The sequence below is a fragment of the Podarcis vaucheri genome, assembly GCF_965113315.1.
Source record: "Podarcis vaucheri genome assembly, chromosome: 6".
In the NCBI taxonomy this organism is placed as follows: domain Eukaryota; kingdom Metazoa; phylum Chordata; class Lepidosauria; order Squamata; family Lacertidae; genus Podarcis; species Podarcis vaucheri.
Genome location: NC_138764.1, coordinates 106,866,969 through 106,893,233, shown reverse-complemented (window position 1 = coordinate 106,893,233; position 26,265 = coordinate 106,866,969). Strand labels below are relative to the sequence as shown.

Below are 26,265 nucleotides of genomic sequence, written 5' to 3'. Positions count from 1 at the left end.
TTCTCTGGTTGGCCTCTGTTCTTTTCTCCTACTGATGGAGATCCTGCAAAGGACTCTATAAGGGCTCTTGTGTCCCCCATAAGGGAATAAGGGCAGATTTCCATTTATTACAGCATCTGGAATAACATAGACGAAGAGTTGGCTGCTGTGGAAAATGGTCTCCATTTTTAAAAAGTTTTTTTTTAAAAAATTAACAATTTCAACATATCAAAATATCAAAACATATTATATTCATTATTTCCCCCCTTTTTCTTTCCCACCTCCCTATCAAGTCCCCCCCCAGACTTCCCTCAGCTCCTTTCTCTGATTTCTCGTCACATATTGTTCTCTGCATACTGTAAAAATGTATAAATCCTTATATTATCTATCTAATATATTAACAATCAATAAATTTGTGCATGTTTATTCAAAACCTGCCAAGGAGTCCAATTCATTTTGTTGTCCTTTTAGGTAATTTGCAAAAAGCTCCCTTTCTTCCTTAAAGCCACAGTTGTCCTTGTCCCGCAATTTATATGTCAATTTAGCCAGTTCTGCATAGTTCATCAATTTCTCTTGCCACAGTTCTTTTGTTGAGATTTCCTTGTTCTTCCATCCTAGTGCTATCAAGACTCCATTTCCCATAAAGACCTGGCCCTCCCAATCTTTCTGTGCTGAATAAGGGGGACGGAGTGGCTCCTCTTTGCCATGTTTGGGACTTTTTCGTTCAGAGGCCGCATGATAGAAGTTTCAAATTCCTGCAGTGGATAGAGAGAAATTTTCCTCCCTCTCTCCTAACACGGGAACTGAGGGGCGCCCAATGAATGTCGGGAGATTCAGGACAGGGAAAAGCAATGACCTCTTCATGCAGCACAGAACTAAACTGGGGGATTTGCTTCCACAAGGAAGTCATCAGGGTGTAATAAACGTAAATCTGCCCTTATTCCCTTATGGGGGACACAAGAGCCCTTATAGAGTCCTTTGCAGGTTCTCCATCGGGAGGAGAAAATAACAGAGGCCAACCAGAGAATATTGAGAAGCAGCTCGTAAGCCTGATCTTTATTCAGGGTGCCGCCTTCACACAGGAAAGGAGGAGGACCCCGAACAAAGGTGTGCCCGCCCTTATATAGACATTTTAAATTGCCCCCCATGGAGTCCAAGACCACCCCCAGAAACATCATACATACGGTCGGTCTACATACAGGGCGGTCTACAACAGAAATCTGAGTGCATTGTTTACCTCCTGTCTGGCAGGTTACCTGTTAATGCTCACTTGATTGGATACCCTGGGGAGCCTGGCCAGTCTTTTGTAATGATAAATACTTAGTTCCTGAGTCAGGTCACAGGCTCACCCTATTCAAACACAGACATACCCTTAAGACAGGATTTGTGAAGGAAAAGACAATGGGGAGGCTTTTCCATTTTCTTTTGACCTTGCAGAGAAAACATTTGGTCAGTTTGGGAGTCAAGATGGTTCCAGGGCTGTCTTCCTGTGCTGCTTCAGACATGTGGTTTATATATTTATGCACATGTTTGCTTAGTACATTTATGAACATTTATTAAGACCTTATTTTTTTTATTTCAAGGGCCACCAACTTGGATGGCTTTAAAAGAGGATCAGACAAATTCATGGAGGGGGGGAGGGCTCTTGAGGGCTCCTGGCCAGGATGGCTCTGCTGTGCCTCCGCAGTGGGTGAGCTGGAAACTGGAGGAAGAGAGAGGGATCTTGGGCTCGATTCCTGTTTGCAGGTTTCCCAGAACTGGCGTCTAGTTGGCCACCGTGAGAAGAGCAGGCAGCCAGGAGCTTCTAACATTCTTACATAAGCTCCTCATATTGGAGAGACATCATAGAATCGTAGAGTTGGAAGGGACCTCCAAAGGTCATCTAGGCCAACCCCCTGCAATGCAGGAATCGCACCTGAAGCATCCCTGACAGATGCCCATCCAACCTCTGCTTACAAACCTCCAGGGAAGGAAGGAGGGGTGTTTCCAGCTTGCACATTGCTGCAGGAGAGGGGCTGTGAGTGACAGCATGGCGGGGGCTGTCTCCAGACCAAGGGGAAACTGTCAAGCTCCCTTGCTATTTTTGTTACCGGGTGCTGAATGTTGTTTATGCAATCTTGTTATATTTAGAGTTCTGAAATATTGTTCCCCCCCCATGTTATTATATTTGCTATTGAGTTGTTTTGATCTGTCATTAGGAAATTCCTTTTGCACTGTTGGTGTTGAAACGCATTTTGGTTTTCTCTGCTGCATGTCTCTTTGAGCATTATTTTTTCGCGAGTGGAAAAGTAGCAAGGAAATGAAATAAGTATTACCGCATTTTTCCGTGTATAAGACGCCCCCTATTTTGGGGGACTCAAACTTAAGAAAACGCACTGCACTCTCCATGTATAAAACGACCCTTTATTTTAAACTTCCAAAGTTTAGGTAAAAATATAGTCTTATACACGGAAAAATACAGTATCTTTACTTTCACAAGAGCATTTCGCCTGCGTTTGGGAAGAACTCTGAGCTGTATGCAAGTTCCGGTTATGGAAAAATAATGTTCCCTGCACATTCTGACCTGATTTCCCTGGTGCACAAGACAAGAGCCCTTCTGCGAGGCCAAAGACCCACCTTCTTCATCAAACTCGCTTGACTGCCTGATTTCCTTTGGCGTTTGTCGCTGGGCCAGCCTGGCTTGTTCAAAACACACCTGGAGCCAAGGAGGTCAGGGGGTGTGGCCCAAATTCCAGGCAAGAGGAAGATTCCTTCCTTCCTGTGGAAAAGAAGCGGTGGGGAGAAGATTGGGGCGTGAGCAACGCACAGTAAGAGAGCCGTGGGTTAACTCCCTGTGGAAGATTCCTTTCCTCCTGTAGAGAATTCCTTTAAGACAAGAAGAACTGCGCCACCTCACAGGTCATTTGCGATATGATGCGATAATCTTTATTGTCAGTTGTCCCATACAGAACAACGAAATTGAAAAATCTACATAAGACATTCAAAACCCAACCAGCCTGCTATCCCAGCTATCCCAACCTGGCTAGCCCCCTAAAAACTCTGATAAGGTAAAGGAAAAGGGACCCCTGACCGTTCGGTCCAGTCGTGACCGACTCTGGCGTTGTGGTGCTAATCTTGCTTTACTGGACGAGGGAGCCAGCGTACAGCTTCCGGGTCATGTGGCCAGCAGGACTAAGCCGCTTCTGGCGAACCAGAGCAGCACATGGAAACGCCGTTTACCTTCCTGCCAGATTAGTACCTATTTATCTACTTGTACTTTGACGTGCTTTTGAACTGCTAGGTTGGCAGGAGTTGGGACTGAGCAATGGGAGCTCACCCTGTCGCGGGGATTCGAGCCGCCAACCTTCCGATTGGCAAGTCCTAGGCTCTGTGGTTTAACCCTCAGCGCTACCCGCGTCCCTTAAAAAACAAACAAACAAAAAACAACTCTGATACCCCATTTTAAAATACAATATACTCCCATAGAGACTTGGGTTACTATTATTATTATTTATTAGATTTGCATAGCACCCTTCATGGGCATAGCCAAGGGGGGCAGGTGGGGTAGCTGCCCCCCCAATCAAGTAAAACAGTATAAATGCTTCACTAACTGACTGATCACATTGGTTCTGCCCCGCCCTAACTAAATTGTTTTTATATGCAACAACAGCAGCAAGAATATTATTGGCACAAAAATGGAACCAAGAAGACTTCCGTCAACAAACTCTGAAGATTTTCCGTTCTTTATCACTGGTTCTGCATTTCTTAATTTCTCTATTACTTTTAATTGTCCTTAACTAATCATTCTTTTCAAAGTCTTTCTTGCAATATTTCACAAAGTCCTCCTTACAGAACTCCTTGCAGTCCTACTAGCATAATCTGTTTATCACAATTGCTTTTCAAATAGTTCACATATTTACTCCAGTCCTCTAAGAACCTCTGATCCCGCAGGTTTCAGATCCTTCCTGTTAATTTATCTAATTCTGCATAGCCCATTAATTTCATTTGCCATCCTTCTTTCGTCGGCAATTCTTCTTGCTTCCATTTCTTTTAGCACCCTGACTATTCTGGAAGCGCCACCTTCCTTCTGCACAAAGCTCCTTTCTGTTTTGCGTTTGCTTTTAGTCCTCTTACTTCTGCGAATTTCTGCAGGAAATTGCTCTATGCACTACAGGACGCTGGAAAATGAAATAGTGAATTGGTTCTGGGAACCTAATAGTAAGAAGACGAGGTTTTAGACTGGATAGCAAGTGTGATGCCTGCTCTGCCTGTGACTTTGGGTCTTTTGGGCCAGAAGTGGTTCTGTGCCTGCTTTTGTCTCCGATGTAGCTTTGCTGAGGTGTCACTGTTTGGATCCTGTTTCACTGTGGACACAAACCTCTTTGCACAGGTTTGCAGGATGGGGCCTGGGTTAGCCCTGACATGGATGCCCCCGAGCTTTCATGTTTAGCCAGCTTCCACTGGTGTTCTTTTATATCTGGCCTCTGTTTCTTCTGTTTGCATGGGTGTGTTTTTAAGCGTTTTATTTCCTGTTCGTGGCGACTGGTTTTAGTGATGAGTCTGTGTTGTAAGTCACTTTGAGACATGCAAACTGAGTGAGAGAGAGTATCCCTGCAGGGCCCAGCACAGCACAGCCTCCTCTTTTTTTAAAAAAAACTAATTATTCAACAAAAGGTTTCTACTCCTCCTTCAAGCCTACCTCTTCTGTAATTTTCAGAGTTACAAGTTTGCCAATTCCAGCCTCTTCTTTCATATGGTATGGCAACGGAGAGGCCAAAGTTGCCATGAGTGCCAAGAAAAACAAACATGGAGCCCGGCACGCTTCCCTTTGCGCAGCTTGCAAACTGTCCGTGCCGATACAAAAAGTCCTTCCGGCCTCTGCCTCTTGCCGTTAGCAGAGTAAACACAGCGGTGAAGCAATGCAGCATGTGGGTAATAAATTCAGACACAAAGGCGTTCCTTATCTTCTTAGCCTTTAATCATGAAGTTTAACAGCATAACTTCAAACCTGGTGAAAGCTCACCCATCTTGCGTCCTCTCTCCGCAAAAGCGAAACCAGACTGAAACTCTCAGAGTCAAACCACTCCCATAAGAGTTTCTAACCACGCCTCAGGGAAGAGACGTCACCAGAACTCCTTAACCCTGTGAGTTCTGAAACCAATAACACCCCCTCTCGTCTCGAATCCTGAGGGAAACTGTGAACCCCTATTTACAGACCTCTTTGAGTTCAACTCACCTCCCATTGCCTTTTGCCTCCCACTGGCATCTATCCCAGGCAATTGTTGAATCCCTTCCACATTCCCAGAATCACACTGTGCGAAACCAACCCACGCACTGGTGACCTGAAACCTCTCAGGTGGAATCCCCTTTGTGGTCCGAGTTGACTGCCGGAGCACAACCTCGGGCGCTCCTCCTGACCCACTGGGGTCAGCAAGTGTGTCTCCAGCAAGCTCAGAATCCCCCCCCCTCTGACTTGCTGCGTCTTCGGGCCTCCTGCACTTGGCTAACATGAGATGAAGGCTCGCTCTTGGGTTCCCTCTTAACCTGTGGAGAAACCCACCCCTGTGCCTGACCATCATCAGCAACCCGGTCTTCAGCAACAGGCTCCGCCTCTTCCTCTCCTTCCTCCCTTTCCTCCCCCTCAGAATCGGACAAGCATTCTGAGAGAAAATCAGAACCAACCTTAGGCCGTGACCAACCTCCCTGCTCAAAGAACTCAGCATGCTTGCTGACCAGCAGCTTGGTCTGATCACCCTCTGGGTATGCAAACTTCCACCCATTTGTTGCAGGATCATACCCACAGAAGATCATGTCCTGGCACCTAGGACCCCCCTCCTTCCGTTGCGCTGTTGGTATCGGCACTGAAGCCCTCGAACCAAACGAACGAAAGAAATGCACCTGTGGCTTCCGCTTGTGCAACAGAAAATACGGTGTGTCACCTACATCGTGATTGTAGGACCTGTTAAAAACAAAGCTGGCAAATTTCCATGCTTCACTCCAAAAGCTCTGAGGCAGCCCAGAGTCACACAGTAAAACCCTGACAGCTTCAGCCAGTGCTTCACTCCTGTGCTCTGCCACGCCTCTCTCTTGAGGAGACTTTGCACTCGTCACCTGGTGACGAATTCCCTTTTCCTTGAAGAATTCCTTCAGAGCAGACCCAGTGAACTGTGACCCACGGTCGCTTCTGAACTCTTGCACCTTGGTGGAGAACCTTAGTTCCACCTCCGCAACCCAATCCTGGATCAGTTGCGCTGCCTCTCTCTGTGACCTGAGAGAGAAACACCATAAATTCTGAGAAAAATCATCTGCCATCGTTAGCAAAAACCTGGCCCCACCCAGACTCTCACACTTCATGGGTCCTGTAAGGTCTGTGTGAACCAACTCAAAAGGTTTTGTGGTTACCCTCTTTACCCCGGGAAACCTGCACCTTTGAACCTTGCTGCATGCCCTGCACACTAGGGATCCCTCACATGGCGTGATTTTACAACCTTTGGTGCATCCGGGCAACCTCTTAACATCTTCCAGACAAGCATGAGACATTCTCTTATGCCATATATGAACACATGAATCATGGCTGGGAACACTAGCACACTGCGCCTGTGCTTTTCCTGCATTCCCACCACCCTCCAGAGGAGTTTCCAGAACAAAGAGATTGTTCTTGCATTCCACGTTGACAAGTTGTCTCCCCCCTCTGAAAATGGAACAGGTATCATTTTCAAAACAAATTTTGTAGCCCTGCAATTCCGCATCTCCCCAGTAGATGGCGTTATAAGGTGATGACTGGCTCCCGAATCCAGCACCCACGTCACATCTGTGTCCCTGCTGGTATTGTTCTGTAGCGTTGCCATGCCAACAAACGTCCCGCTGCACCCCCTGTCCTTGGCAGCGTCCGAAACCACAACATCCTGCGTTGCTCTGAAGACTGGACTTATCTCAGAGCTCCCAGACAACTCTGCAGGCCTTATCTCCCTCTGCAGCAGATGGCTGACCTTGAAGCATCTAGCTGTGTCCTGTTTCCCAGGCTTCGACTTTCGACGTAAACAACTCTTGGCAGCCTGCTTCTGGGAGCGCCTTCACCTTCACCGATGCTCTGCTTGTGGATTCCTAAGCAGATGTTGCAGAGGCACCGGGAATCCACAGAAAACTCATCCCTGTGGCCACCAGCTGCCAAGTGGTGACGGCTGCAGGCTCGGTTCCATGGGTGCAAAAGGGAGAGCATTGCCAGCCCCCGCAGGGCAGGCATCTCTTTTTAAAAATATATTTTTATTAAACAATTTCAACATAACAAATTCAAACCATCTTATCACATATGTTATTTCCCCCCTTTCCCCCCACCCCCTTCAATCCCTCTCTCCCTCCCCTCCTCCACCAAGAACTCCTCTCTCTGATTGCTCTGCACACATTATTCTCTGCATGTTATAAAGTTATACATATCCTTACCTTATCTATCATGTAATCAACCAATAAATTTGTGAATGTTTATTCAAAACCTGCCAAGGAGTCCAGTTCGTTTTGTGTGGGGGTTTTTTAGATAATTTGTAAAAAGTTCCCATTCTTCCTTAAAGTCACAGTTGTCCTTGTCCCGCAATTTATATGTCAATTTAGCCAACTCTGCAGAGCTCATCAGTTTTTCTTGCCACTGTTGTTTCGTTGGGATTTCCCCATTCTTCCATCCTTGTGCTATCAAGACTCTTGTTGCTGTTGTTGCATACATAAATAAATTCTTTGTTTTTCTTGGCAGGTCTTGCCCTACAATCCCTAACAAAAAATCTTCTGCTTTTTTTAACAAATGTCATTTTAAACATTTTTTTTCAATTCATTGTATATCATTTCCCAATTTTTTAAACTTCTCTACATTCCCACCACATATGATGAAAAGTCCCTTCTTTTTCTTTACATTTCCAACATATGTTTGACCCGGTTTTATACATTTTTGCTATCAGCAGGGCGGACATCTCACTGGTGTGCGGAAGGTCAGCAACCGGGACCAGTCCTCGCCCAGGAAGGCCCCCTGCAGCCGCCGCTCACTCCATTGCCATCTTGGCGTCAAAGAGGAAAGACGTCTAACCCAGGTTGGGATGTGGTTGTGCGAATGGAGATGGGGCCTGGGAGGTCAGGTTGATGTCCAGGAAAGCACCAGCCCAAGGTTGAGCTGGAGTCAGCCCTGCAAACTGTTTGCAAGGCAAGGATTAGGATGGGGCATTTGCTGTCTTACCCAACTGGACCATACAGATGTTTCTACACCTGCCTTCCCCCAGCTGGTTCCCTCTGGCTCACTGAGATGACCTAGAGGGGAGCTAAGGGTCAAGGGGCGCAGGAGGTTATTCAGACCTTGAACAGCTGATCTCTCTGGACCAAACGGATCCATTTTGCTGCATTAATTAAACTAAATCATTTAAATTGGATTTTGTTTTTCATATTATTTTCCGAATTATTACAAATCCATCCAAATTACTTTAATTTAATACGGTTTCTTAATATCAGGTTCCCCACTCCTGTTGCAAACATATCTCCATCTCTTCCTCCTCATGCCACATCTTCTCTTCTTAAATTTCCATCCATTTCTAATTGTTGTCCAATGTAACTAGATTTTGAATAAAAGTACAATTAATTGTTTGCGTTCTGAATTTCCTTGTGTTGTTGCCTGGTGGGTTGTGCAAACCCCTATTCTGAATCATGTTTTTATAGGGTAGGGGGCATTGGGGATGAGTTTCTGGAACCAAGTTTGGGAACTGCTGAGCTGTCTGTCTTGAATGACAATTGCCCAAAGGGGCCTCAGCATCTTGGGAGGGGCTGGAACTCAGCCGTGGAGTACTGCCTTTCCCTGCAAAGGTTCTTGGGTTCAGACTAGATGACTCTTGGGGGTCCCTTTCAACCCTGTGGCTCTAGGAGCCCAGCCATCTCCAGAGTGACCACCAGCCAGTGTGGCTCATCCTCGATGCCTTGGCCAAGGAAGGAAGACTGTCGGGCAGCAGGATGGGTGGGTCCCTGGCAGAATCCGTCCCAAGAGCCCCACGCTATGGATTGACCTCTCTTCCTCTCCTGTAGGCATGCTGCACTCAGAAACATGCTTGGCCTGCATCCTAATATCAGTTAAGCTAAGGAAGAAGAGTTCGCCTCCTCCCAGCCCCCAATGCCACTGTGTCCGGGAGGACCCAAGAGTTATTTGATAGTGGAACAGACACCCTCATGTTGCAGGAATTTATGTATAGGTTGGGGGGAGGCTTGCTCCTCCAGCAGATGCACATGCAGCCCACTACCAAAACCAGCACAATCACTTTTGTGACTTTTGTTATTTGTCCCCACAGAACACTTCATCACAGTTTCTTCCTATCTATTCAATACCAAATGTAAGAATTCACTGATAAATGTATCTCTGTACTGGCTCACTGGGAAAACTTCAGAAATTCCTATAGACATGTGAGCTCAGCTCCTCAGCAGCCCCTCTGCCTGAGTGATAATCCCTGGCCTCCTGATACCTGAGTGCCAGACAGGTAGCCATCCCACAAATAACAAAGCCAGATGAAGACAAAAGGGTGTGATTGACTTGGCTGAGAAAATGTTGTTGTTGTTTAGTCGTCGGACTCTCCGTGACCCCCTGGACCAGAGCACGCCAGGCACTCCTGTCTTCCACTGCCTCCCGCAGTTTGGTCAGACTCATGCTGGTAGCTCTCACTTCCATACATCACTTTGTCGGCAAGGAAATGTAAATGTCTCTATTGTTTCCAGGATGCTCAGATTCCTGCCACCAGACTTCCCCTTTCACGATGTAACCATGATGTATGAGTGATGTAGTCTGGGGGGGGGTGTAACATGGGGATGAGCAGCTAATAAAAGTTTGGGGTCTCTTTTGTTCTGGGCTTCCATCTCGTTCCACCTGGTGGCAGGTGGGAGTCCTGTCGTGACAGTCTTCAATCAAGACCAAGCCCACTGGCTGCTGTTTTGCTCTGGTATTCCTGGCTGCTGTCCTTGTGTTTTTGTCCAAGGGAGCCCTCAGATTTCTCAGAAGGTGGTGGTGGGCCCTCCAGCCTAGAATCATAGAACTGTAGAGCTAGAAGGGTCCCGAGGGTCATCTAGCCCAACCCCCTGTGATTCAGGAACCAAGCCTTCACTTGAGGCTTTTAAGCAGAGGTGGGATGGTCATCCATCAGGCATTCTTTAGCAGTGACCCCTGCATTGCAGAGGGTCAGGCTGGATGATCCTTGGAGCCCCTTCTGACTCTACTATTCTATGCCTTTCTGAAGGGAGTATCGAAATACTGCAAAACTATGCCTAAGGTCCCCTGGGCATGCACAGAGTGCCTTTCTCCCAAGGGAAAGCAACATCTCTCTCTCTCTCTCTCTCTCTTACTCACTCACTTGAAGGGAGTAGGCAGGGGGTGCACTGACAGTTGGAAGGCAACGCCCGGAGAGCAGGAGGAGAAATGCATCTGGAGCAAACAAGATAGGCAGGGTTGGCTGATAAGCGAAAGGAGTGCACTGGCAAAGACCCAAAGAGGCAATAAGGCAAATCGAGGAATATGAAATGGTGGGGTGGGGTGAGGGGCTGCAGGAGTATAACTATTGCTGGCTCACGTGTATTGGGGGCCACCAGCCTTTGGAAACAATTCCGCTGGTTGCCTCTGCGCAGATCACAATAAACTCTTTTCTCCGAAGGAACTGAATCCCTGGTGCTTCTTTTGCAACCTCTACGTTCTGGGTAAGCGGGCAAATGGATCCTAAGTAAATAAGGCTTCACTTCCAGAGAGGCTTTTGGTCGTCCCGGGTGCCTTCGAGGCGGAGGAGAGGATGGCAAACTTTCCTCCTGTGAATTTTCTTAAGCAAACTTTCCGGAGGAGCCACTGCCAGTGCTTTGACACTTGAGCCCCCTGCAATGTGAGGGGCTGTTCTGGGGCGCATGGCAGGAGCTGGGGGGGCGGGGGGGGGGAGGTGGAATTTCCAGAACACAAGGCCTGACAGCCCTGAAAACTTTTTTAACGCCTTTCCAAGAAGCCAACAAGCGAATCCCCTCTGGTGCCAGAACCCTGCAACTCCGCCAGGTTCCTTTGTTGTGCCTTCAATCTGGCAATCTGGTGAGGGTTCAGGGTGTATTGGGGGGGGGGGAGACTAGACCCCCCCCCGCCACTTCTCTGCCTTATTTAGGAAGCTGCTCTGCTGGCCTCCTCAGCAGCTTTCCTTAGGAATGTCTATTAATAGGGGAAGCGGACGGGGCAGCCAGCTGCTCCCTTCCGTCAGGAGAGGACCGTTCCACAACATGGGTCTCTGGCGACGTCAGAGAAGTTTATAACATGATGCACAGCCTGGAGAAATGGGGCGGAGGAAAGCTTTTCTCCTTCTCTCCCATGAAGCTGAATGTTGGGCAGGTGAAAGGAAGGGCTGCTTCATGCAGGACGGAAATTAAACTGTGGAACTCCCTCCTGCAGGAGGCAATGGGACCACCAAGCTGGATGGCTTTAAAGGAGCATCCCTATTGCTGGGAGCCGCAGGAGGGGAGAGGGCTCTTGGGCTGGGACCCTGCGTGCTGGTTTCCCATAATAGCCACCCGTAACAGGATGCTGGACTCGGTGGGCCTCTGGCTCCTCTGATGTTCTGATGTGTCTCGTGACTTTCCATGGACTGAGGCTGGGAAGTGTGGGAAGGAGAGAGAAAGGTCCCGCAGATTCCTTGCTCTCCGGCCTTCGCCCTGTCCTATTTCACACACGACTTCCCTCAGAGCCGTGGCGGAAACTGGATCCCTTTATAAAGAGCAGGGGGGCCTCCACTGCTTGGGTGCCCAGCAGCTTAGCCAAAGAAGAAGGGAGCCCCCAGCCTAGGCAGACCTGGGAGGGGAGCCCCACCCCCCAGAACAGGCCATTCCTCCCCTCGGATGGGCCAGGAGGATGCTCAAGAGAGCAGGCTGTGTTTCAAGACTTCCCAGCCCTCCCTCCACCCTCAATATATGGGAGGAGGAGGAGGACCCCCACGGCTTTGTCCCTGCTATTTTTAACCCCCTGCTGGCCTGGGGCAGGTGCGCTCAGCGGACGGGCATGTACAGTCGGTGGGCAGCCTGCCTCCAGCTCCTTATCCTTCTCTGGGGGAGGTGTTGGGTTTCTCCCCCCAGGGCACCCAGACCCTCCCCGCCTACTCCACCTCCTCCTCTTGCCTCCCCTGCTGCTGAGGACAGACACAGCCAGGAGTGGCTTGGCTAAATTTGGCTAAAATGCCCTGCCGGCCAATGAGCAGGCAGGGAGGGAGGCGATTGGCTCTCCGGAGACCCGCCTCCCGGCAGCGTCCAATGCCGAGGGCCTGGGCAGGGCCCCGCCCAGCGGGCAGAGTACAAATGGCCCTGCCAGGAGCCGCGGACAAGCTGTCTTCCGTCGTCCGCCGGGGAGTGGAGTGGAGCGGACGCGCCGGGTCTCTTTCTCTCTGTGGGTTGCTGTGGGGTCTTTCCTGCCAACATGGTAAGCATGGTAAGACATGGGCACGTGTGCCCATTTTTGACGGCGGCGCCCAGGACGGTGGGAGACACATCTCCTCCCGGGATGCCGGACCGGGCCGCGGATCGTGCGCAGGTGGTGAGATGGACTGGTTGTTCGCGCGTCCGATGGGACAGGCCGGCGCCGGGGCCCAGGACCAGCACAGACCGTGGCGGGAGACGTGGCCAGGACACAAGCACGGCTCCCGGCGGAGCTGCCCTGTGTGGGGCCGAAGGGCAGGAGTGGCCCTTTGGCTGAGGCTGCAAGGGAGACTGGGGGGGGGCAGGGCGGGGGCCAGGCAAAAGGCTGGGGGCAGAGATGGGGTCTTCTTTTTTACTGCCCCCATGGAGAGGGAGGGCGGAGAGGTCAACCGTGGCTCGGGGTGTTGGGGGGCGGTTTTTGCTGGAAGAGAATCTGCTTGGATCTGGGTGGGTGGTGGGCTGCCCTGGGGGGCACTGCACCCCTCGCAAAGTCTGGCCAAGGACACGAAGGATGGAGCTGGATGGCCGTGGAGAAAGCCAAGCCGCCGGTCATGAGAACCGGCCGGGAACCCTGCCTGCCCGCTGAGCTGCAAGACCCGGCTCCAAGGAGTAACCCAATCCGCCAGTCGACAGGTGCTGGAGCAGCTGGCTGGCGGCCTGCTGAGCACCCTAGAAGGAAGCAGCCGGCGGGTGCTGCTAAGAATAGCACCCGGCGGTCAAGGAGCACCATCCTCTCCTCTGGCCAGCCACCGGGAGGTCCCTCTCTCCGGACCCAGGAATCCTGGCAAAGTCCAAAGGAGCCTGAGGCTGCTGCACAACTTGGGCACTGGGACCTTGGCCCTGCAGGCGGCCTTCCATGGGGCTGCTCTTTGTGGAGATGTGCCACCCAGCCTCTCGAGAGCAAGGGATGCTCTTACGGAATCGGAAGGGACCCCCCGGGGTCATCTACTCCAACCCCGCTGCAATGCAGGAGCCACAACGGGAACCCCAGCGCTCCTCCTGTCCCCTGCTGCGAGCGCCTGGCACTAGCAACCCCGGCCGCAGAGGGTTGGGTGCCATGAATCCCCTTCTGCTGTGCCACCTGCAGAATGCCAGGCGGAGCAAGCCAAGGCCAAGGTTGGGTTGGCGCACCAGTGGCTGGCAGTCACCTTCCTGGTGATGCCCAGAGAAGGGGCTTATCTGTGGGCTGGGGAAAGAAAGTACCGGGAGAGAAGCAGACACCTGAGGAGGAGTTGGCAGCAGCGGCAATGGCAGAGTGGACTGCAGGTAGCCAGGAGTGGGGAGGGCATCCCTGGGCATGGCCCCGGCTGGGCCGGACTCTGCTCCCTTGGTGACTTCCTCCCCTTGCCTTGCAGACGGACCAGCAGGCGGAAGCCCGGTCCTTCCTCACTGAGGAAATGATCGCGGGTGAGTTGAGGGGCATCCTGGGTGGCGCGGGCACAGCGGGCACCCTGACTCGGCCGAGGGGCAAAGTGGCTGCGTTGGATGTGGGCCAACTAGGGAGGAAGGCAGGGTAACCACAAAACGTCATAAACTAGTACTTTATTTGCTGGCACCCTGAGAGACAGTGTGGTATAGTGTTTAGTGCGTTGGACGAGGACCTGGAAGAGACCTGGTACAGCTCCCTACGCAGCCATGAAGCTTCCTGGGTGTGGCCTTGGGTCACTGCCTCTCGGATTGACCTACCTCACAGGGATAAAAGTGGGAGGCGAAGCTATTTATACCCTCTTGAGCTCTTTGGAGGGGGAAAGAAAAAGGTTGGATATATATGTAAGACTAGTAAGAATTAATAACCCTGCCCAGCCATTCCACAAGTGGCTTTGGAGGCTCAGAGGATTAACAGATCCTATGATGGGTGGGGGAGGGGGGGAGGCACCCAAAATATTGCCAAGCCCCTCCAAAATGGACCCCTAAATTGCAACCAAGCAACCGTCTTCCTCTCATTTGGGTGGCTCCTGAATCTCCATCTGCACATACAGAACGGGAACGCCTGGAATCCGGGAGGTCCAGGGCGGAGAGGCGGTTGCTGCTGCCCCCTGCAGTTCTGACCTTGCGCTTAGCAGTTTGCCCCCCCCTAGACCTCCCCTGGCCAAGGACTCCCTGCTGCCTCTGCCTGGGGGTTGTGTGAGGTTTGAAGCATTATCACTTGGGGAGGGGTTGCGCTTCTCCTTTCCATTCTCTGCCTGAGCAGAGCAGGGATTGTGTGCATGCATGCATTGGGGGGGGGGTTGTTGTTTTGGGGTCCTCCCCCACCAAAGGAGCTGATCCCACCTGCAGAAGCTCCATGAGATTTCCCATAGAATGACACCTTCCGGCTAAAAAGCAGAGGGGTCTGCGTTGTGGGCAGATGGTTTTTCTTTTATTCTTTTTAGCCTGTTGGCAAGCCCATTCCCTCCTTTGGCCCTTTAGAAAGAATGAAAACAGTTAGAATTGTAGTCAGAAGGGACCCCTAGTGGTCATCCAGCCCAACCCCCTGCCACTCGGAGCTTGCAGGATCTAGGAAACCTCCGAGCTGACTTGGATGTTGGCCCAAACCATGCTCTGGTTCCTGCCAGTCTCACCCCCCTAACCCCCCCTGCTCTCTCTCCCCCCTGCAGAGTTCAAAGCCGCCTTTGACATGTTTGACGCGGACGGTGGCGGCGACATCAGCACCAAGGAGTTGGGCACCGTCATGAGGATGCTGGGGCAGACGCCCACCAAAGAGGAGCTGGACGCCATCATAGAGGAGGTGGATGAGGATGGTGAGGAGGGGCTGCATCTGGGGGGGGCGTGAAGGGAGGCTGAGGGGGGGCCGGAGGGGGCAGCCCTCACCCTTCTCCCGGGGACCCTCCCTGCAGGCAGCGGAACCATCGACTTCGAGGAGTTCTTGGTCATGATGGTGCGCCAGATGAAAGAGGATGCCAAGGGAAAAAGCGAGGAGGAGCTGGCTGAGTGCTTCCGCATCTTTGACAGGTGAGGCCGAGATGGGGGGGGGGCAGCAGAAGCCCCTCCTGCCTGGAGAAGGGCCTGAACAGCTGGAGCAATGTTCAGGTCGCACACAGAGATACTTATGCTCTGCCAAGACTCCCATTCAAAGCTCCTTATGGCAGCTGGACTGGCATTGAGTCACAGAACTACAGAACTGGAAGGGACCCCCAAAGGTCCTCTAGTCTAACCCCCTGCAGCGCAGGAATCGCAGCTAAGGCATCCCTGGCAGGTGAACACCCGACCTCTGCACAAAAGCCTCCAGCGAAGGAGAGTCCACTCCACCATCAAATGACCCTTATTGTCAAAACAAATGTGGTTAGAGTGTCGGATGAGGACCTGGGAGACCAGGGTTCAAATCCTCCCCCCACTCTGCTGTAAAGCTTCCTGTCGCTGCCTCTCAGCCTGACCTACCTCACAGGGTTGTTGTGGGACGAAGAGCAGAACAACGTAGGCCACCTGGAGCTCCTTGGAGGAGAAAGGTGGACTACAGATGCAGTCAGTATATAAGTTCTGTCTGTGGGACTCTGGGTCTGTTGATGTGGATTAGACTAGGAGAGTTCCCTGGGTCAGGATTGCAAACCAGGAAGGGGTGGGCCACCCTTTGTTGTCCTCGCCTGCATTTAGATAAAGGAGAATATTACCTCCTCCAACCATCCAAGCTGGGGCACCACAGAGCTGAGATTTCCCCACCTGCAGCTCCTCCCAAAGCTGGCTTTCGCACCCAGAGCCCAAACAGAGAGTGAGCTGCAGTTGTCATAGAATCATAGAGTTGGAAGAGACCCCAAGGGCCATCGAGTCCAACCCCCTGCCAAGCAGGAAACACCATCAGAGCACTCCTGACATATGGTTGTCAAGCCTCTGCTTAAAGACCTCCAAAGGAGGAGACTCCACCACACTCCTTGGCAGCAAATTCCACTGTCGAACAGCTCTTACTGTCAGGAAGTTCTTCCTAATGTTTAGGTGGAATCTTCTTTCTTGTAGTTTGGATCCATTGCTCCGTGTCCGCTTCTCTGGAGCAGCAGAAAACAACCTTTCTCCCTCCTCTATGTGACATCCTTTTATAGCTGCCTCTTCTCCTGTTACCTGGAGGCTAATTCTGTCCGGTCTCCTTTTTCACCTCCCGGCAAACACTGGCAGCTTTTGAGGAAGGAGGAGCCTGACTAGGCGAATGCCGGGCACAAAGGATAGGGGCTCCTCCTGCCCCTGCAAAGGCAGAGGACTTGGTTGAGCTAAGTGTGAAAGGCGCAGAAGGGGCCCCTGGAACATTAGGGGACCCAGCGATCCTGGCTGCCCAGACACCATCTCCCTTCACTGCTTGGTCCTTGCCCAGCTGGTGCCAGGCTTGGAGGGGAAGGAAGAGTTGGGGGTCACCAACCCTGGGGTGCTTGTGTGGAATCAGAAGGCCACATGCAGTCTCATCCTGGCACGCCAGTGGGGAGCCTTCCCTCACCACCAGTCTGCCACAGGCCAGCCATCCAAAACACACACGTTGGTTCCATCCAGAGGAGTGGGGCAGGGGGTACCTGCCTGGTTCCACCCCAACATGCCAGTTGTGCAGCCAACAAACCAATGGAATCCAGACAAGACAGAGACTCAGTGGGTGACTGGCTCTCCAATCTGGGCGCTGGTGGGGCATCTTGTTCTAGACAGGGTGGCACTGCCCTCAAAGGAGCAGGAGCGTCGCTTGGGGGTGCTCCTTGAATCGCCTTTGGCAGGTGGCCTCTGCACCACTGTGCCACCCTTGGAGAGACAGCTTGGCTCCAGTGATCTTTGCTCTGCTACTTCCGGGCCGGCTCTTGCGATGCTTTCTGCAGGAGACTTCCTGGCAGGGAGAATATCTGAGAACAATTGCACCCATTGCTTCTTGTCTTCTGGGCCCGTTTTAGGGCGCCAAGGCTGAAGGAACACCTCTTCCCACACCAAGCTGGCTGCATTTTAAGATCTGCAGGAGGTGCTCTGCTAGGGACAGTTTCTTTCTTTTTTAAAAAATATTTTTTATTAATTTTAACATATAAATTATAATAGATACCACAAAACTTCACCACTTATAGTCTTTTTTTGGACTTCAATCAGCACCTCTGATGATCCACCGTTTTGACCACCTCTTATGCATTTTTTAAATTCATACTGCCTTTAATTATCTTAATTAACCATCCTCCCCTTTATCCATTTGTGCAATAGTTCCAATAATTCACCTCACAAAACTTCTTGCAAACCTACAAACGTAGTCTGATCATCACATTTGCTTTTCAAATGGTCTGTAAATTTACACCAGTCTTTTGTGAATTTCTGGTCCCACCGATTTCGAATCCTTCCTGTTAGTTTATCTAGTTCTGCATAGTCCATTAATTTCATCCTCCATTCTTCTTCTTCCGTCCCTGGCAAGAAACACCTAGGGACTGTTTCTTGCCTTTCAAAGTACTTCTCTGGTCTTCCCAACTTTAAGGATTGGAGAGCAGAGAAGCCATAACCCCCCTTAGGAGAAGAGAACACTTGCTCACAGAAACCACATCCCCACAGCTATTCCCATAGAGTTGGAAGGGACCCAGCGGGCCACCTGCCCCTGTTCCAGCCCCTCGATAGCCTTCTTAAACTGGGAGGCCCACACCTGGCTCTGATCAGACTGCAGTGATGGGTTTAGATCAGGAGGTCAGGGCTGCCTCCTTCAACACTTCTCCTCCCCCCTCCCCAAAACAGGAATGGCGATGGCTTCCTGGATGCAGAGGAGCTGATCGAGATCTTCCGGATATCCGGAGAGTCTGTCACTGACGAAGAGATCGAGGAGCTCATGAAGGACGGCGACAAAAACAACGATGGCCGGATCGACTTTGATGGTGAGTGGGTCAGCCAGCCTTTCTTTGGAGCTGGAGAGGGTGGGGGTGTCCGGCCAGCTCTGTGACCCTTCCACCAGCCCCACAGGCTTCCTGCCCCACTGGGCAGGACCTTCAAGGCACGCAAAGCCTCCTCGCTCAAGCAGAATATGAATCTTAGATACAAACAAGTAAATCCCTGCTGGTGATGCTTGCTGGACCTTTTTCTGTTAGGCAAAGATCATAAGACGACCTGAATGGTTGCGAGATTCTGTGTACAGATCTGTAGGCGCAGACCCCCCCCCCAACCCAAACTATCGGTAGTTCATTAAGAAAACCCCAAACTCTATACACCTATTGCATTTCAGGGACGCGGACTTATAAAAAATATTGGGGGGGCCCGGGAAAGCTCGTGAAATGTAAATAAGCTCATGAATATGCAAATAAGCTCATGAATATGCAAATAAAGTGATGCCGCCCCCTCGTGAGCGAATAGGGGAGAGCGTGCTGCTGCCTATTTATCAGCTCCGGAACAGCTGATATGCGGGAAACCTGGGGCTAGAGGCAGGAGCCCCCGCCCCCGGGGATTCCCTAATCTCGCGGGGGACGGCCGGGGCTCTCCGGCTAGGGCGCGTGGCTGGCTGGCTGGCTGGCGAGGGAGCAGGTGGGGGACGGCGGCGGCGGCCGAGATTATTGGGGGGGCTGAGCCCCCCCAAAAATTTTTTTGAGGGGGCTCAAGCCCCCTCGAGTCGGCTCAAGCCCCCTCGAGTCGGCGCCTATGTTGCATTTATAAATTTATTGTTGTACATTGCTTTAAATGTTTGCTTTCCTTCTGGGATTGTACCCTCAAGTGTGTTCTATAAGCTGGTCCCTGACCGTAATAAATCATCTATCTATCTAAACAAGTACGGTAAATCAATTCCCAGCTTTGACGGAAATACGCTTCTCTCTTCCTTCCTGGGCTTTGGCAGCTGTCGATTCTGGGCCCTTGGCAACCTGGCCAGAATCTTTCACCTGGGGGGGGGGGTTTGGAGTTACAGCCAGCCCCGATCTGGGGGAGGATGCTGCCCCCTTGAGATCCTGCTGCTCAGGACTGTGGTGTGTGGAGTCTGCGCTCCTTGGCCCCTCCTGCCTCGGGACTGACCCGTCTTCCGTCTCCCCCCGCAGAGTTCCTGAAGATGATGGAGGGTGTGCAGTAAAGCGACTCAATACATTCCTGCAAAGCTGGGGGCCGCTGCCAGCCCCCTCTTGCCTCTGCTCCAGCCACCAAGCCTCGCCTCGCCTTTTGAGCTGCCCCCACCCCTCCAGTCCTGTTCCGGCCTGCTGCTCCAACACAGCTTAGAGACTCGTTTCGGCTCCGCTTTGGGGGTGCCCACCGACCCCCCAAGCCTGTGATGCTCTGTTTATAGCACTCAACACATCAATAAAGAGCAAAGGACTGGAGCTGAGCATCGTCTGCAGTGGGGACCTGACCCAGAGGGGTGGGGAGGGGGGAGGTTGATGGGAGCAGATGGCGGGGGCCTCCATGTGTCGGTGGACCACGAATCCCACCCCCACCACCCCGCATTGCAGGGGTTGGGCTAGATGGCCCTTGGGGTCCCTTTCAAACTCTACAACCCCGTTTTCCTGAGCCCTGACCTCTGGGCCAGGCTGGCTCCTGGCAATGAGGGGAACTGGAGTCCAGGAACCTGGAGGGGGCCACAGAACCCTCTCCCCTCCGGCCCAAATGACCCCCAAGTGAGCGGCTTGTAAATCAGGCAACCAGAAATGGGAGGGGCAGAGTCATACAGAGATCTTTTCCTGGGGCAGCTGCACACCGTGAGGGGCCACTTCTGCAAGAGAGTCAGTCCGTTTGTATGGAAGACAAATCAAGGTTCACTTCTCAATGGCTGCTTGCAGATTTTAAACTGCGTCACTCCACTCCACCGTAAATCTCAGGCAAACATCCGCAGTTCTTTGGCCCCAAAGACCCCCGGCAGGCAGAGGAGGCCTCAGCTGAAGGCTCAAAAAAGGCGAGAGAGAAAGGCCAGTTTGCTTCAGAAAAGCAACTGGAGCGACATTCAGGACCAACAACAGGACAGACCTTCATTGGAGGTTTTTAGACAGTGGTTGTTGTAGCCACCGGCCAAGGATTCATTACAGGGGGTTAGGCTAGAGGAGGCACCCCCAAACTCGGCCCTCCAGATGTTTTGGGACTACAACTCCCATCATCCCTAGCTAGCAGGACCAGTGGTCAGGGGGGATGGGAGTTGTAGTCCCAAAACATCTGGGGACCCACAGGTGGAGAACTGCTGGGCTAGAGGATGATCCTGGGGGGTGTCCTGCCAAGCCCACATTGCGATGACGTCTTCTCCCAGCCCATCCTGGAATTCAAAGCTGCAAGAGGCAGCGAACGGCAGCCTCTTCAAGGGAACGGCCGTATTTTTCTGTGTATAAGACACCCCCCTATTTTGGGGGAGTCAAATTTAAGAAAATGGGGGTGAGATGGCTCCATGTATAAGACGACCCCCACTTTTTAGCATAATTTTAAAAGAAAAAACCCCTGGTCTTATACATGGAAAAGTACGGTAATCTAACTGGGGGTGGAAGAGTAGGAGATCCAGCAGGGCTTTTCTTAGGCAGTCTCAAGAGCCCTTAGCAAGCCTCTGTTATTTATTATTATTATTACTATTAAATTTGTCAGTTGCTTTATCTTGGCCAAGGCCACTTTCCTGGCTGCCTACAAAACTTCCTCCCCAAGCCAGCAACCCACGTCCAGGCTCCCACGTGTAAAATGAGGTGTGCCCCCCCCTGGGCCCAGTGGCCAGCCCCCTCTTGCAGCATCCATAGGGAGAGTTGCTCTGAGCTGACACCCCCCCCCACCTCTGGGTTTCAATATAGGGGGCCCAAGTGAGCAGCAGAAGCAGAGCAGGAAGCAGGCCCCCCGTTTAGAAAAAACAACCCAAAAAGGAAACAGGTTTATTTATACATTAATCCACAGGACAAAATGCCAAATAAATTTAAAAACAAGTCTATAATACAGTGTGGCATTCACAGAGAAAGGGGTGCAAAGACGAACACAACACCAGGGGGGAGACGGAAGACAGGATTGGGGCGGGGGGGGGGGATCAGGTATCCTGGTTCTTCATATGCTTTGCATACGATTCGTGAAGGTACTTCTTGTAGGCTGCGGGGGGGGGGGGCAGGGGTGGAGAGACACGGAAACGAAGGTCAGGGGAAGCTTTTGCATCCTGAGCAACGCCCCCTCCCAAAAGACACCCCCCCTTCCCTCCCGAGGCCATGCCAAATGGGACTGCAATAGCAGTCGGGGGCTGGAGGAAGAGACAACCACACACCCCGATTTCCGTGGGGTAGGTGGGGGCAAAGGATCTGGTGCTGTGGCTTTGAGTCCTCCTCCATAGCTGCCCCCCCCGGCTCACTTCTGTTGAGGACTCAAGTGGGGGGTTTCCTTGGGCCTCCAAACAGCCCCCGACACTCCCTCCACCGCCCCAGTCTCAAGTGTCTCTGGCCTGTTCTCTACCTCCAAGTTCCAGAGGACGTTCCCCTGGCCCTCTGTACATGCTCCAAGGCACAGATCCTCGCAGCATCCTCTGGGGCTCAAAATGATGTGCGGAGGGGAGACAAGGAGATCCAGAAAGACACCCCCCTCCATCGCTATGCCTCCCTCCCTTGATGCATAATCTGAATTTCGGGACACTCACCTGCCTGGTCCTTCCAAAGTTCTGCAGCTTCCGTGTTCAGTGGACTCTCGACGTTTGGCTCTGAGGAGAGAGATTTGCCGTCAGGGCGGGGGCTGCGGTTGGCAAAGGCCCAAGACTACCTGGGTGGGGGGGGGGGAGATCCTTCAACTGCACCCCCTATGCTCCAGAAACAGGCCAGGGAGCTCTTCCCAGCTCAGAAGCCCCCACCAGATCCCACAGCCAAAGTTGCAGCCAGGAGGATCTTCTGAGCACAGCCCCAGGAATTATTCTGGGTGGGGGACAAAGGAGGGGCGAACAGAAGCAGGTTTTCATAGAACTGAAAAGCCGGAAGGGACCCTCAAGGGTCATCCAGCCCAACCCCCCGCAATGCACGAACCGGGGCTAAATCAGTTTTGGGTTTTCGGCGCCGCTGTTGAAGGAAAAATGAACGAGGCGTGGAACACGGCTTTCATGCAGGAAAGACCATGCAAGCCCACCGGGTAGGAGTTCTTCAGGTAGAGCGGCAAGCTAGTGCCGGTTGTTTCACTGGGGCTGGAGGGGCCTGGCTGGACCCCAGGCCAGGCCTGGAGTTGGAGGGCAGGAGCGCCCCCCAGCCCAGAGCGCTTCTGACTCACCTCCCAGCAGACTCTGGATGGAGAGCAGGATGGTTCGGACGTCGTAGAGAGCCGACCACTTGTCCTTGAGGATGTCCAGGCAGATGTTCCCCTGCAGGTCCACGTTGGGGTGGTAGCAGGGGGTGAGGAATTTGATGGTGGGCGCGTTGTAAGGGTACCCGCTGGGGAACTCCAAGGAGAGCTTGTATCTCAGGTCCTCATACACCTTTTTGGGGAGGGGGCGGCGGAGGTTGGGAGAAGAGCAGAGAGGCATAGATCAGACACTGGGGTGGGATTTCGCAGCCCCTGCACTCCACCTAATTAGAAATAATTGCATTTATATTTCACCTTTTCTGAAGGAGCTCAAGGGAGTGTACATAGTTCTTCCCTTCCTCATTTAATCCCCGCAATCCCTGTGAGGCAAGTGACTAGTCCTCAGTGTGTGTGAGCTTCATGGCCAAGTGGGGATTCAAGCCCTGGTATATCCCCGCCCCAAGTCTGGCACACTAACCATTGCACCACGCTGCCTCTCTTGGCCTCCTGCCTCAAGGCAAGATTCCCAACTCCACTTGCTTCCACCTTTTCCCGTCACTGTCTGTGGGATTCTAACTGTTCACTGTGAGAACAGAACGCTGCAGGAGATTCGGGACCCCTCTGACCTCAGGCAGCAGCCACTCCCTCTTGCCTTCTGGAGATCCCCTTAAGCACCTGAAATCTGGCAGCACTTTTCCTATATGCCTCATTTCCTAGGCAATCTCCAAACTGCTCTGCCCTCAGCGGCAGGACCCAGAAGACTTCTGCAAGAGACGACAGTGGCCTGAACTTCAGTCTCTGCCTTCTAACTGCAGGATGCGGGCTAAATACACGGCCATAAGAGAATGCACTTTGCACCTGCACAGGTGTTGCATTAATAATAATAATAATAATGGTAGTAGTAGTAAAAATTGTATTTATACCCCACCCTCCCTGGCCAGAACTGGCCTCAGGGCAGCTAACACCAATAAAATCACAGTAAAAACATAATAGGGGGGGAAAGGGGGGGACCAATTTAAAAGACAGGTTAAAATGCAATTTAAAATGCAGCCTCATTTGAAAAGTAGCCCATAAATCAAAATCAAGACCATATGGGGAGGGAAACATAAGGGCCAGACTGAGTCCAAACCAAAGGCCAGGCGGAACAGCTCTGTCTTGCAGGCCCTGCGGAAAGATGTCAAGTCCAGGAGGGCCCTGGTCTCATGTGACAGAGCGTTCCACCAATCTAACCAATCTTGTGACCTGGGACCTCCAAAGCGTTGTCATTTGTGGACCGTAAGGTCCTCCGCGGGGCAGACCAGGAGAGGCCGTAGGTACGAGGGTCCTAGGCTACGTAGGGCTTTAAAGGTCAAAACCAGCCCCTTCAACCTGACCCTGGACTCCACTGGAGTACACTGGGAATATGGCATGTTCCCAGGTCTGCACAGCACTCCAGACACTGCCAAGCATTGGCTGCACCTTGCGCATGGAAGGCCCGTGGTCTGATTCTGCACATGGGGGAGACCCCCCCTCCCCAGACCCTGCAGAGCTGCTGCTGCTTCTGTCGGTGTAGATGAGGGTGACCTCCGAGGCCCAAGGCTTCCTCCCCCCTGACCCAACTCACTGTCCCAGTTGCTCCATTAATGGTCCCGATCCACTTGAACAGGTTGTCTGACTCTGGGAAGGCCGATATCCCTTTATCCCCAGACATCTGCGTGGAGAAACAGGCGAGAGTGGCTGCAGAAGGGGGCGCTGGGAGGCGCTTTGCGGTTTGCTGGAAGCACTGGGTCGCCTCACCCAGGAGGGTGAAGGAAAACTGCCCCGGCCGGCCGACCCACATTCCTCCCCTGGGGCAACAGGGCGCCCCCCTCAGGCGCCACACAGCCTCACAAGCTGCCCCTCCATTAGTACTGCTTAGGGAAGTTTTGAATGTTTGGAGTTTTATTCTGTCCTGTTGGACAGAGTGGCTGGGGAAAGCCAGCCAGATGGGCAGGGTATAAAATGTATTATTATTATTATTACTGCCCACAAAACCCTCAGCAACCTGGGGCCAGTTTACCTAGGAGTTTGCCTTGCCTCCTATCTGCCCACGCAACCGCTTCGGACTGCGAATCGGGCCCTGTCCCAGGCGCCCCACAATGCCCGTTTTGCCTTTGTAAGAACTCGGTTTTTCAGGGCAGCATCCACACTTGGGAACTCCCTGCCTCTTGAGATGAGGCAGAGAACTTCACTGCACACTTTATGGCGCCTGAGAGGGATATTTTTTATTTATCCCCCCCCACCTGGTTTTACTGCATCCACGTGGGCTTTGCATTTTGTTTGGTTTGCCCTTGAGCAAGATAAAGTGACTAACAATTTCAGCAAATAAGAACAACATAGTTCTTGTTTAGACAAGCGGATGTGTTTCAATTTTCCCCAGCACATTGTTCTTGTAACCTTTTGTGTTTTAACTTATTGCTGTATTTTTTGTAGTATCTTTTTTTCTTTTCCTATACTGCGCTGGGGTATAAATTTAATGAAGCAAACTAAGAAATAGATGGAAGGTGAAGCCCCAGCCCAGGAACCCCCGGGGGCGCTGGCTCTGTTCTGGGGTGCTCAAGATATTCAAGATGGGTCTTCCTCCTACCCTGGCAGAGCCAAGGCACCCCCATCCCCCCTTACTCGGCCGGGACCCTTAAAGGGCATCCAGCCTGGGCTGGGCAGAAGGCAGGAAGCCCCCCCCCCCCCCAGCCAGAAGCAGAGCAGCAGTTCAAGGGCTGCGGGGGGAAAAGGGCGACTCACCATCAAAGTCATCAGCTCCTGCTGCAGCCTGTGGGGCGGAGACGGGGAAAGAGGGTTAGATCGGCAGCAGCAGGGCGGGGTCCGGAAAGAGAAGGTCCGCAGGGGGCACTCGGCACGCGCCCAGGAGCCCCCTTGCCCCCGCAAACAGGAAGGCACTCTGCACGCGCCCAGGAGCCTCCCTACCCCCGCCAATAGGAAGCAGCACGGAGGTACTCTGCACGCGCCCAGGAGCCCGGCGGCCTGCCCCTTTTCCCCACCGACAGGAAGGGCCGCCTAGGCACTCTGCACGCGCTCAGGAGTCCCCTTACCCCCGCAAACAAGAAGAAGCAGGAGACACTCTGCACGCGCTCAGGAGCCTAGCGGCCTACCCCCTTCCCCCACCGACAGGAAGGGCCTCCGATGCACTCTGCACACGCCTAGGAGCCCGGCGGCCTACCCCCTTCCCTCCCCGCCGAGGCGCTCTGCAGGCGCCCCGGAGCCCCCTTGCCCCCGCCCGCCTCTCCGGGCCCGCTACCTGCTCCGGACGGAGCCCCGGGCGGCGGCGCTGCCGGGCTCGGCGGCCTTCCTGGCGGCGGTGGCGGCGGCGGCGCTGGCGGGGTCGGTGTTCTGCGAGGCCATGGGGGCGGGGGCGCAGCGGGTCGGGCGGCGCCTCCTCCTCCTCCTCCTCGCCGGCAGCCGCGGCCCCCAGTTTGAATGTTGCCAAGCTCCGCCGCAGCGGCCAATCAGCGCCGCGCTCGCCTTCGATCCGCCAATGGGAGCGCGCGCGCCGCGGGGGGCGGCCGGGAAACGGGCGGCGGGCGCGGCGGGATTGGCCGAGGGGCGCGGCGGGGGGAAGCCGCCCATTGGCTGCCCGGGTCCGACTCGGAAAGAAAGGAGGCCGGGGGCGGGGCTCTTAAAGGGGGCCGCGACCAGGAATGGAAAGAGCCCCGCCCAAAGGCTCTTGGGAATTGTAGTTCGCCCGGAGCTACAGATCCCAGAGCCCTCGAGAAGCTACAGCTGTGGAAGTGA

The 26,265-nt window shown here is 52.8% G+C and overlaps 4 protein-coding genes and 1 long non-coding RNA gene across 6 annotated transcripts in view; 3 read left to right on the top strand and 2 right to left on the bottom strand.

Annotated features, from left to right (window-relative positions):
- PCIF1 (phosphorylated CTD interacting factor 1) overlaps positions 1 to 22,710 on the bottom strand; it is a 144,664-nt gene extending 121,954 nt beyond the window's left edge. The window contains exon 1 of the mRNA XM_082226009.1: positions 22,701 to 22,710. The gene's annotated coding sequence lies outside the window, so the exon portion shown is untranslated. The remainder of the gene's footprint in view (positions 1 to 22,700) is intronic.
- On the top strand, positions 2,617 to 8,361 carry LOC309534447. The gene is made up of 2 exons (XR_014220735.1): positions 2,617 to 2,877; positions 7,905 to 8,361. It is a non-coding gene; the product is annotated as an uncharacterized lncRNA (long non-coding RNA).
- TNNC2 (troponin C2, fast skeletal type) lies at positions 12,248 to 19,613 on the top strand. Of its 2 annotated transcripts, none has more exons than XM_082226572.1 (6): positions 12,248 to 12,397; positions 13,749 to 13,800; positions 14,991 to 15,134; positions 15,231 to 15,345; positions 18,058 to 18,194; positions 19,338 to 19,613. In XM_082226572.1, exons 1-6 carry the CDS (start codon positions 12,395 to 12,397, stop codon positions 19,367 to 19,369), a joined length of 483 nt encoding a protein of 160 aa, XP_082082698.1. In that variant the 5' UTR covers positions 12,248 to 12,394; the 3' UTR covers positions 19,370 to 19,613. The 2 variants fall into 2 exon arrangements, with proteins under 2 accessions (XP_082082698.1, XP_082082697.1); XM_082226571.1 differs by having other exon boundaries at positions 12,275 to 12,406.
- UBE2C (ubiquitin conjugating enzyme E2 C) lies at positions 21,097 to 25,898 on the bottom strand. Its single transcript, XM_082226621.1, has 6 exons — positions 25,772 to 25,898; positions 25,258 to 25,285; positions 24,101 to 24,187; positions 22,486 to 22,690; positions 21,872 to 21,931; positions 21,097 to 21,336 (listed from the first exon to the last, which is right to left on the bottom strand). The coding sequence occupies exons 1-6, from the start codon at positions 25,873 to 25,875 to the stop codon at positions 21,278 to 21,280; spliced, it is 543 nt and encodes a 180-aa protein (XP_082082747.1). The 5' UTR covers positions 25,876 to 25,898; the 3' UTR covers positions 21,097 to 21,277.
- LOC309534734 (uncharacterized protein) overlaps positions 25,874 to 26,265 on the top strand; it is a gene marked incomplete at its 5' end in the record, with an annotated part of 13,947 nt that continues 13,555 nt past the window's right edge. The window contains one exon of the mRNA XM_082227038.1: positions 25,874 to 26,261. Within this exon, the coding sequence (XP_082083164.1) occupies positions 25,874 to 26,261 (388 nt within the window). The remainder of the gene's footprint in view (positions 26,262 to 26,265) is intronic.